Here is a 12,395-nt window from a genome sequence, read left to right on the forward strand (position 1 = left end):
GCAAAAACAAAACAAAAAAAAATCACAATATCTATCATTCAATAAAAATAAAGCTTTTGCAAAGGAAGAAAATTGATTCAAAACCAGAAGAAAAAAATAAAACAATAGAAGCAGATCTCAAAGAGCAGAGATGACAGAATTAGGAGACAAAGACATTGAAATGGCCTTATAAATATATTTAATGGATTTAAGGAAATCAATGCATAAAATAAGCATCATAAGAAAAGAAATGGAAAATATTTTCAAAGGTTGAAATGAAAATTTTAGAGCTGGAATACTTGAAATGTGAAAATACAAACAAACAAAAACACTAAATGGGATTAAAATCAGATTAGCCACTGTAAAAGATAAGGTTGGTGATCTTAAAGATATAAAAATATAATGATTCACAGAAAGAAAAAAGGAAAATAAAAGATCAGAGTATCAATGACCTGAGAGTATATAAAATAGCTTAACATTTGTATAATAATATTCCAGAAGGGGGAGATGAAGAAAAAATACTAGAAGAAAAACATTTGGCAAAACATTTTCCAAGTTTAATGAAAGCTATAATACTAACTCCAATGACTTGAATAATTTGCTATCCTCCTCTCAACACATGCACCAAAGTTGAGTCCATCTTAATCCTGATTGTGACCTTACTTACAAACAGAAAATTTGTAATGTAGTTAATCAAGATGAGATCATTCTGGATTAGGCTATCTAATTCAATTACCTGTGTTTTTATAAAGATAGAAAAAATTGGACATATATTCAGGTATGAAGGCCATATGAAAGCAGAGGGAGAAACTGGAGTGACTCAAGGCAACCACCTGAACCTAGACAAAGCAAGGAGGGACACTTCCCTAGGCCTTTCAGGGGGGAGTTGGTCATGCTGACACCCTGAGTTTAAATTTCTTTGCCCTGTCACTGTGAGATAATAAATTTATGTTGTTTTAAACCACCCAAATTCTGACAATTTGTTACAGTGTCTCTAGGAAACTACTAACTCACAAACCCAAGAAACTCAATTAACCCCAAGAAAAAGTAAACAATGAAAAGTCATGCTGAGAGCTAGCCTAACTACTTCAAAAATGAAAGTATTATGAAAAAGGCACACAGGACCCAACCTAGAAGACCTCTAAAATGTCAGAGTTTTAATGATTTGAACAAAATTACAAATTATGTAGTTTTAGATTATAAGCCAAAGTATAACTTAAGTAGTCATAAGTCACCAATATAAATAAATGATTTAATAAATAATTAAATGGGGTAGATTAGGCATATCTGGTATACAGAAAAATTTCCAGTAATTTATGTACATCCTACTCCCTACAAGTATTCAACTATCTCTAAATATTGCCTATGCTTAGTGACTTGCTTCTAAAGAGTTTTGAAAGCTGTATGTGTGGTGTGGGTGTAGGAGATAATTTTATAGTAGAGAAACCAAGCAACCACTATTTTAACCAGGTTATGAATATTAACATCATTAGGAATAGGGCATTTCCATGGCACATACCCTTGATATGATATAACAATGGCACATCACCTCTGTGATCTTCCTCCCCAAAGAACATCAGCCCAATCTAATAAAGACATTATACAAGCCCGGCGCCGCGCGCCTGCGCGCAGGCTGTGAGGAACTCGGCATCCCGGCCTCCGTGGGCGAGGGGGCGGCGGCCAGGCAGCGGGAGGCGTGCCGCGCGCTCCGATGGGAAGCGTCCGGCAGCCACAGCGCCAGCTCCGTCGTAGTTGCTGCAGCCCGGGTCCCGCTCGCCCCTCCTCCCGCTCCCCCGCTCCCCCCGCCCGCCGCCGCCCGCAGCCGCCCGCGCGCATGCGCCGCCGGAGCGCGGGGGTCGGCTTCGGGTGTGTGGTGGCGGCAGAGCGGAGCTGCGAGGCAGAACCTGGGGGAGAGGGATGGTCTCTGCACCCGGGAGAGCCGGAGGAGCCGCCGCCGCCGCCCCGGCGCCCGCCTCCCGGCGCTGACGGCCTCTTACGAAGCCGGCGAGGGGGAACCAGCCACCGCGGTCGCCTGCACGCCGCCCAGCATGGTCCGGGAAACCAGGCACCTCTGGGTGGGCAACTTACCCGAGAACGTGGGGGAGGAGAAGATCATCGAGCATTTCAAACGATATGGCCGCGTGGAAAGTGTCAAAATTCTCCCTAAGAGGGGATCTGAAGGAGGAGTGGCTGCCTTTGTGGATTTTGTGGACATCAAAAGTGCACAGAAAGCTCACAACTCTGTCAACAAAATGGGAGATAGAGACCTACGCGCGGATTATAATGAACCAGGCACCATTCCGAGTGCTGCTCGGGATTTGGATGATACAGTTTCCATAGCATCTCGTAGTAGAGAGGTGTCTGGGTTCAGAGGAGGTGGTGGAGGGCCTGCTTACGGCCCTCCACCATCACTTCATGCACGAGAAGGACGTTATGAGCGGAGACTTGATGGGGCTTCAGATAACAGGGAGCATGCTTATGAACATAGTGCCTATGGACACCATGAACGGGGGACAGGAGCATTTGATCGGACAAGACATTATGATCAGGATTACTACAGAGATCCTCGAGAGGGGACTTTACAACATGGGCTCTATTATACTTCTCGGAGTCGAAGTCCAAACTGCTTTGATGCTCATGACCCCGGATACGAACCTAGGGCTCGGGAGCAGTTTACACTGCCCAGTGTGGTACACAGGGATATCTACAGGGATGATATTACCCGGGAGGTAAGAGGCAGAAGGCCAGAGCGGAATTACCAGCACAGCAGGAGTCGCTCTCCACATTCGTCCCAGTCTAGGAATCAGTCTCCTCAGAGACTGGCTAGCCAAGCGTCTAGACCCACCAGGTCCCCTAGCGGCAGCGGCTCTAGGAGCAGATCCTCCAGTAGTGATTCAATCAGCAGCAGCAGTAGTACCAGCAGTGACAGTGCTGGGGATTCAACTCAGAGCCTCACACATGCTAGCAGTGATTCCAGCAGCAGTTCAAGTGATGACTCTCCAGCCCGATCAGTTCAATCTGCAGCTGTCCCAGCACCCACTTCCCAGTTGCTTTCATCTCTGGAAAAAGATGAACCCCGTAAAAGTTTTGGGATCAAGGTTCAGAATCTTCCAGTACGCTCTACAGATACAAGCCTTAAAGATGGCCTTTTCCATGAATTTAAGAAATTTGGCAAGGTGACCTCAGTGCAGATACATGGAGCTTCTGAAGAGAGGTATGGTCTGGTATTCTTTCGGCAGCAAGAGGACCAAGAAAAAGCATTGACTGCATCTAAAGGGAAACTGTTCTTTGGCATGCAGATTGAAGTGACAGCGTGGATAGGGCCAGAAACAGAAAGTGAAAATGAATTTTGTCCCTTGGATGAAAGGATAGATGAATTTCACCCCAAAGCAACAAGAACTCTCTTTATTGGCAACCTTGAAAAAACCACTACTTATCATGTCCTTCGAAATATTTTCCAGCGCTTTGGAGAAATTGTGGATATTGATATCAAGAAAGTAAATGGAGTTCCTCAATATGCCTTCTTGCAATACTGTCACATTGCCAGTGTTTGTAAAGCTATTAAGAAGATGGATGGGGAGTACCTTGGAAATAATCGCCTCAAGCTGGATTTTGGAAAGAGCATGCCTACAAACTGCGTGTGGTTGGATGGGCTTTCTTCAAATGTGTCGGATCAATATTTAACAAGACATTTCTGCCGATATGGGCCTGTGGTGAAGGTGGTGTTTGACCGTTTGAAAGGCATGGCCCTAGTTCTTTACAATGAGATTGAATATGCACAAGCAGCTGTAAAAGAGACCAAGGGGAGGAAACTCGGTGGGAATAAAATTAAGGTGGATTTTGCAAATTGAGAAAGTCAGCTGGCATTTTATCACTGCATGGAAAAATCTGGTCAGGATATCAGAGACTTCTATGAGATGTTAACAGAAAGGAGAGAAGAACGAAGGGGATCCTATGACTATAACCAAGATCAGACATACTACGAGAGTGTTCGCACTCCAGGCACATATCCAGAGGACTCCAGGCGGGATTACCCAGCTCGAGGAAGAGAATTCTACTCAGAATGGGAGACATACCAGGGGGACTACTATGAGTCACGCTATTATGACGATCCTCGGGAATACAGGGATTACAGGAATGATCCTTATGACCAGGATATTCGGGAATACAGTTACAGGCAAAGGGAAAGGGAGAGAGAAGGCGAAAGATTTGAGTCTGAGCGTGACAGAGACCATGAGAGGAGGCCCATAGAGCGGAGCCAGAGTCCAGTGCACTTGCAACGGCCTCAGAGCCCTGGTGCGTCTCCCTCACAGGCAGAGAGGCTGCCCAGTGATTCTGAGAGGAGACTCTACAGCCGGTCCTCAGACCGGAGTGGCAGCTGCAGCTCCCTCTCCCCACCACAGTACGATAAAGTGGACAAGTGTCGTCTGGAGCGCTATGCCAAAAATGAAAAGACAAATAAAGAGCGGACTTTTGACCCTGAGAGAGTGGACAGAGAGAGGCGCTTAATACGGAAGGAAAAAGTGGAAAAGGACAAAACCGACAAGCAGAAACGAAAAGGAAAAGTCCATTCCCCTAGTTCTCAGTCTTCAGAAACAGACCAAGAAAATGAGCGAGAACAGAGGCCCAAAAAACCAAGGAGTTCCAATAAACTGAGCAGAGAAAAGGCCGACAAAGATGGGATAGCAAAGAACCGCCTGGATCTCATGCCCTGCGTGGTCCTGACTCGAGTGAAAGACAAGGAGGGCAAGGTCATCGACCACACTCCCTTGGAGAAGCCCAAGTCCAGGCTGGATAACGATGCTGGCAAATCTTCTGCATTAGACCAGAAACTTCAGGCCTCTCAGATGGAGCCTGCAAAATCCGACCTGTCTAAACTGGAACCTGCCAGAGTGAAAGTGCCAAAGGAAAAAGTGCTTTTGAGTCACACCGAGGTGGTAGATAAGGAAGGCAGGCCTAGACCTCGGAAGCACCTCAAGCCCGAGCAGACTGCTGATGGCATGAGTGCTGCGGAGCTAGAGAAGCTGGAAGCCAGGAAAAGGAGCTTTGCAGATTCCAGTTTGAAAGCAGAAAGGCAAAAACCAGAAGTCAAGAAAAGCAGTCCTGAGATGGAAGATGCTCGGGTGCTTTTAAAAAAGCAGTCTGACGTATCATCTAGAGGCATCCTTCTGATGAGGGAGGGGGAGACTGAAAGAAAGCCTGTGAGAAAAGAGATTCTTAAAAGAGAATCTAAAAAAATCAAGCTGGACAGACTTAATACTGTTCCCAGCCCCAGAGACTTTCAAGAGCTTGCCAGTATTTCTGTGGGGTCTGGCTCAAGGCCCAGCTCAGACCTACAAACAAGACTGGGAGAACCAGTAGGTGAATCTGTGGAAAACCAAGAAATCCAGTCAAAGAAGCCCACCCCATCAAAACCACAGCTCAAACACCTGCAGCTCTTGGATGATCAAGGACCAGAGCGAGAGGATGTCAGGAAAAACTACTGCAGTCTTCGTGATGAAACACCTGAGCGGAGATCAGGCCAGGAAAAGCCACATCCAGTTAATCCTGAAGAAAAAATTGGCATTGACATTGATCACACACAGAGCTACCGAAAACAAATGGAGCAGAGTCGTAGAAAACAGCAGATGGAAATGGAAATAGCCAAGTCTGAGAAATTTGGCAGTCCAAAGAAAGATGTAGATGAATATGAAAGACACAGCCTTGTTCATGAGGTAGGCAAACCTCCTCAGGATGTCACTGATGATTCTCCTCCCAGCAAAAAGAAAAGGATGGATCATGTTAATTTTGATATTTGCACCAAGAGAGAGTGGAATTACAGGAGTTCACACCAAATCAGTGAGGATTCCGAAAGGACAGGCTGTTCTCCCAGTGTCCACCATGGTTCCTTCCATGAGGATGAAGATCCCCTAGGCTCTCCTAGGCTAATGTCAGGAAAAGGGTCTCCTAAAGTAGATGAAAAAAGTCTCCCTTACTCTAATATAACAGTGAGAGAGGAGTCCTTAAAATTTAATCCTTATGATTCTAGCAGGAGAGAACAGATGGCAGATATGGCCAAACTAAAACTATCTGTCTTGAATTCTGAAGATGAACTAAACCATTGGGACTGTCAAATGAAACAAGATGCCAGCAGATTTGTTGTGAGCTTCCCAAATAGCATAATTAAGAGAGACAGCCTGCGAAAGAGGTCTGTACGAGATTTGGAACCTGGCGAGGTGCCTTCTGATTCTGATGAAGATGGTGAACACAAATCCCACTCCCCCAGAGCCTCATCACTCTATGAAGGTTCCTGATTGTCTTTTTTATTGAGGGACAGAGAAGACAAACTACGTGAGTGGGATGAAAGACTCTCTAGTTCTTTAGAAAGGAACAAATTCTATTCTTTTGCGTTGGATAAGACAATCACACCAGACACTAAAGCTTTGCTTGAAAGAGCTAAATCCCTCTCTTCATCCCGAGAAGAAAATTGGTCCTTTCTGGATTGGGACTCCCGATTTGCTAACTTTCGAAACAACAAAGATAAAGAAAAGGTTGACTCTGCTCCAAGGCCTATTCCGTCCTGGTACCTGAAAAAGAAGAAGATCAGGACTGATTCAGAAGGGAAAATGGATGATAAAAAAGATGATCATAAAGAAGAGGAACAGGAGAGGCAAGAATTATTTGCCTCTCGTTTTTTACACAGCTCAATCTTTGAACAAGATTCCAAGCGACTGCAGCATCTAGAGAGGAAAGATGAAGAGTCTGACTTCATCTCTGGCAGGTTATACGGGAGGCAGGCATCTGACGGCAGGAACAGCACCAGTGACTCGGTGCAGGAGCCTGTGGTTCTGTTCCACAGCAAATTCGTGGAGCTTACACGAATGCAACAGAAAGAAAAAGAAAAAGACCAAAAACCCAAAGAGATTGAGAAACAGGAAGATGCAGAGAATCAACCCAAGACCCCAGAATCTGCTTCTGAGAGTAAAGAGCCAGAACTGAGGACTCCATGTGCAGCAGGGCTTGCTGGTGTCACGCCTGCAGCTCCAGAATTGGCATCATCAGCCCCAGAGAGGACGACCAGTGAGAGAACAGTGGAGGTGCCTTCAGTGACAGAAGAGAAGAGCGTGGAGCCAGCCACCCCCTCAGAAGAAGCAAAGCCCGAAGCTGAAGTGGCTCCTGTCCCTGTGGAGCAACCAGAGCAGGCAGACTTGCCTCCTGGAGCTGACACCAGTAAAGATGCCACTGTGGCGCCCCTCACAGCCGAAGATGGTCCACCCGCAGCCCCGCTGCCTTACCTGGATACCAAGCCGCTGACTCCTGGCACCTCATTTTCCCAAGTAGAGAATAATGTGGATCCGGAACCAGACAGTACCCAGCCACTGTCCAAACTGACTCAGAAGCCTGAGGACACCCACGAGCCAAAAGCAGAAAAGCCGGACGCAGCAGCAAATGTTGAGGCTAATACGAACCAAAATGCTGAAGTTGTTCCTGAGGTTCAGCCTCAATCTTCTGAAGGCGTAGTGGTTGATCCTCCAGTTGCTGCAAAAGATAAAAAGCCAAACAAAAGCAAGCGCTCCAAGGCCCCTGCTCAGGCAGTGGCAGCCAGTGTGGTGGAGAAGCCTGTCACAAGGAAGAGCGAGAGGATAGACCGGGAGAAGCTCAAGCGGGCGGGCTCCCCTCGGGGAGAGGCACAGAAGCTGTTAGAACTGAAGATGGAGGCGGAGAAGATCACGAGGACTGCTTCTAAAAACTCTGCAGCGGTGGGAGGGAAAGGGAGGAAGCAGGGGATTAGCAAGGATGGTGGAATGTGATGGACATCCTTATCCAAAGTTAATGTATGAAGACACAAATTGGGTGTCAACATACTTTATATACAACCAGAGATATGAAAAATGTGGTATATATGTGTAATAAGAATTGTAATGCAAAGAAAGTACATGTATAAAGACATAAATTGGCGTGAACATACTTTATTTACAAAGATATGAAAAATGTGCTCTATATGTTTAATAAGAATTGTAATGCATTCTGTTGTTGTGTATTTAAGAAAATAAAATCAGTAAACTCCAAAAAAAAAAAAAAAAAAAAACTCTGCAGCGGACCCGGAGCACCCTGAGCCAAGTTTGCCCCTGAGCCGCACAAGGCGTCGGAATGTCAGGAGTGTCTATGCCACCATGGGTGACCACGACAGCCGCTCTCCAGTCAAAGAGCCTGTTGAACAACCGCCGCGAATGACCAGGAAGCGCCTGGAGCGAGAGCTTCAGGAGGCCGCAGTGGTCCCCACCACGCCCCGCAGGGGAAGGCCTCCAAAGACACGCCACCGAGCCGAGGAGGACCAGGAGCACGAGGCCAAGGAACCCGCGGAGACTCCCAGGCCCACCGAGGGGTGGAGGTCCCGGAGGTCACAAAAGTCAGCAGCAGCAGCCGGCCCCCAGGGGAAAAGGGGGAAGAGCGAGCCAAAAGCTGATGCCGAGGCTGCCACTGAGGCAAGTCCCCAGGTGAACTAAAGAAAATAACACCAAGGCCAAGGCTGATAAAGAAGAAGCAGGAAGTGAACAGAAACGGGATAGAAAAGAAAGCAACACAGACAGAAATGTACCTGAGACTCCCCCAGTTGAAGTGGTGGAGAAAAAAACAGCCCCTGAGAAAAATTCCAAATCAAAGAGAGGAAGATCTCGGAACTCTAGGTCAGCAGTGGACAGATCTGCACATTTGAAAACCATGGACACGGCCGTCAGTCCGTGGCCAAGGGGGCTACAGTGCAGGCCGTGGACAGGGAAGCCGGAATCGCGGCAGTCTCCCCCAGAAAAGTGAGAATCCCCAAAAGGATAGTAGCCCCTCATCCCAGCTGAAAAATGATCCAGTTGAACCCAGCAAGGAACCGGAGAAGGAAAACGTGTCTGCCCCAGAAGCCACGCAGCTAGCCAAGCAGATGGAGCTCGAGCAGGCCGTGGAGAATATCGCAAAGCTCACCGAGACCTCTGCCAGTGCTTTCAAGGCGGCAGCCGCAGGTGCATCCCAGGGCCCTGCCACAGAGGACAGGGACAAACCTGCGCACCAGGCGAGCGAAACCAAACTGGCTGCATCCATTGGCTCCATCATCAATGACATTCCTGGGGAGCCAGAAAACTTCCCTGCACCTCCCCCTTACCCTGCAGAATCTCAGGCAGACCTGCAGCCCCCAGAGCAGAGCGTGGAGCCCGAGACCCATGAGGCTGTGTCTGGCATCCTGGAGACAGAGGCCGCTACAGAGTCTTCAGGGCCACCAGCCAGTGCCCCTGACCCCTCCGCAAGCCCAGCAGATGCAAAGGAAGTCAGAAGGAACAGCAGTGAGCCCTCCCAACCGGAGCAGGAAGCCAAAGGGTCAAAGGAACCAGAAGTTGCTCCCACTGGTAAGGACAAAGGGCGCCAGAAGACAACTCGATCTCGCCGCAAACGCAACGCAAACAAGAAGGCAGGTGCTGCTGCGGAAACCCATGACCCCGAGCCAGTCCCCGCTCCAAGCAAGAGCCCTGCAGCAGATGAGGGGACACCCGAACGCCCCCCAGAACCCCCACAGGAGGAAAAGCAGAGTGAAAAGCCTCAGTCCCCCCCTCCTCAGGCATGTGCTTCCGACCCAAGCAAGACTCCACCTCCCGAGAGTCCAGCCCAGGAAAGCAGCATTGAGGAGAAGACTCCAACCAAAGCGCCCGCGCCCCCAGACCTCCCTACCCCTGCCCAGCCAGCACCCGTGGATGAGGAGGCGCAAGCCAGGTTCAAGGTACATGCAATCATTGAAAGTGACCCAGTGACTCCGCCCAGCGACTCGAGCATACCCCTGCCCACAATTCCCTCTGTGACTGTAGCAAAGCTTCCACATAGTAGAATTCGTTTTTTCTACCTTTTTCAAGTGTTTTGTTATGCATCATTAGGTTATACATTTGGGATCTTCTTGATTTTCTTATGCAGGCACTCATAGTTACAAACTCTTTTTAGAATTGCCTTCATGGTGCCCCAAGGGTTCTTGTATTTTATATAATTATTCTTATTTGAACTTAAGAATTTTTAAATTTCTCCCCTGAATTATTCTTTACTCATTCATCTTTCAAAAGTGTGTCATTCAATCTCCATGAGTTTATGTAGTTTCTGTAATTTTTTTTTCGGTGTTGATTTCCTATTTAATTCCATTATGATCTAAGTAGGTGCAAGGAATTATAAAAATTATTTTTGTATTCACTAAGAGTTGTTTTGCAGCCTAAAATATGGTCTTTTGGAGAAGGTTTCATGAGCCATTGAGAAGAAACTATATTCAAGTGATGTTAGATATTCTAAAGATGTATGTTGATTCCATTTGATTTATCATATTTTTAGGTCCAAAATGTCTTTACTGAGTTTATATCTGGATGAACTACCTATTGATGAGAGTGGAATATAGAAATCACCCAGCATTATTGTACTGGGAGCTGAGTCTTTAATTTGAATAGTATTAATTTTATATAATTAGATGCACCCACATTGGGGACATAAGTATTTACTATCATTATATATTCTTGTTGAATAGTTTCCTTTATCAATAGGACATGATCTTTCCTCTTTTGATTAATTTTGTTTTGAATTCTGCTTTGTTAGAATATGAGAGTAGCTACTCCTGCTTGTTTTCAGGCTGCATTGGCATGGTATATCTATTTTATTCTTTTACTGTGGTTGCCTTTTCCTGTAACATGAATCTCTTGCAAGCAACCTGAAGTTGGGTCTTGTTTTGTTTTTTGTTTTTTTTTTTCATTCTGCCAGCCTATCTTTTAATTAGAGAGTTAAGATCATTCACATTAACTGTTGTTTTAGAGAGATGTTTATTAAATCTTACCACTTTGATTTACAATATGTAATTTAGTTCTCGTTCTCATTTACTTAGCTACTCTTCAAATGAGATTTGTTCACTTTTTATTTCATCTGTAGGCAGTATTTCTTTAAATAAGTTCTGTAGTGTCAGCTTTGTAGTCATGAATTCATTTAGCTTCTTCTTACCTTGAAAGGTTTTTATTTCTTTTTCAATTTTGAAGGATGCTTTGTTAGATATAGCAATATTGGTTGATGTGGACAGTGATGACTCAGATTGGGAGTCCATGGTTGATTCATGGCTGTGGTGTGCCTACTATCTGGGAATGTTTCTGTGCAAGGGATGCCAACTTGCTATGGTGATGGCCAGCCTGAAGAGGCTCTGTGAAAGAGTCTTATCAGTTTTGTCCTTGATCTCAGACACAAAGCTCCAGAGAATAGAGGATTTCTGAGTATGTCAAGAAAACCACAATGTTTCACCAGTGCTGCTACTTCCAAACCTGCCTGCTTAACATTAACTTTAGACAATGGGCTTCCTAAGTGCTGCAGGAAGCTCCAAGCATTGTAACAGTGAAATAGCTCCAAGAATGTTTGTAGCCCGGTAACTTTCTAGTTCGAAAAAAACAATACCTCTATAGTCTTTAACTTCTTGATGATGAGAACCTATAAAATAAACAAATTTGCTGGGCCAGCTCTTCAGTCACTCTTTCTCCATCAGACAGCAGTGTTCTATCTGATCCCAGCTTTCTCTCAATATCTGTGTGTTTTTCTTAATTCCATATCACCCCTTTTTGGTTTTCTAAAGGTTCAGCCATGCAAGTCACAGCAAGTTGACATTATTTTCTTTCAGGACTTGGAACACATCATTCCAAAACCTTTCAGAATTTTTGCTGAGAAATCAGAAGTAATTCTGGTTAGCTTGCCTCTTTATGTGACCTGATGTTTTTTCCCTTAAAGCTTTTAAAATTCTATCTTTGTTCTGTATGTTAAACATTTTAATTATGATGTATTGTTGAGAAGTTCTTTTTTTTTTTCCTTGTCTATTTAAGGTTCTAAATGCCTCCTTGTAGCTGAATGTCCATTCATTCTCAAAGCTTGGAAATTTTTCTGTTACTTCTTTAAAGAGGTTATCCATGACATGAGTCTTCATCTCACACCCCCTTCAATTTCTCTGATTCTTAAATTTAGTGTCAATGTTGTTCCAGAGTTCTTGTACATTATGGTTAGGGTTACTTATTTTCTTTAATACTCTCTAAATGTTCAAGGCCAGTCACTTTGTCTTCCATCTCTGAGATTCTGTCTTCAGCATTGTCTACTCTATTAAAGAGACTTTTAACTGAATATTGTACTTGATTTATTCTGTCATTCATTTCCAAGACTTCTAATTGGTTCATTTTTTCTTTAATATTTATTTAATTGTAGATGAACACACAGTATCTTTATTTATTTTTATGTGGTATTGAGGATCAAACCCAGTGCTTTACACATGCAAGGCAAGTGCTTTACTACTGAGCTACAGCCCCAGCCCCGTCTAATTGGTTCTTTTTAAAATCTCTTTCTCCTTACTGAATTTCTCATTCATATTGACTTCCTTAAATCATTCAGTCATTTTTCTGTGTTCT

At 45.1% G+C, this 12,395-nt stretch overlaps 1 protein-coding gene across 1 annotated transcript; it reads left to right on the forward strand.

The window, feature by feature from the left end:
- The first annotated feature begins 1,917 nt into the window (after positions 1-1,917).
- On the forward strand, positions 1,918-9,916 carry LOC124103259 (msx2-interacting protein-like). The gene is given in 5 exon segments (XM_046459769.2): positions 1,918-7,702; positions 8,042-8,458; positions 8,460-8,685; positions 8,688-8,754; positions 8,757-9,916. Coding segments are annotated over 5 exon segments (7,545 nt in total). The 5' UTR covers positions 1,918-2,027.
- Positions 9,917-12,395: the final 2,479 nt, after the last annotated feature.

This window comes from Marmota monax, unplaced genomic scaffold, assembly GCF_021218885.2.
Source record: "Marmota monax isolate L192 unplaced genomic scaffold, Marmota_monax_Labrador192_F-V1.1 WCK01_AAM20220418_F8-fsc00729, whole genome shotgun sequence".
In the NCBI taxonomy this organism is placed as follows: domain Eukaryota; kingdom Metazoa; phylum Chordata; class Mammalia; order Rodentia; family Sciuridae; genus Marmota; species Marmota monax.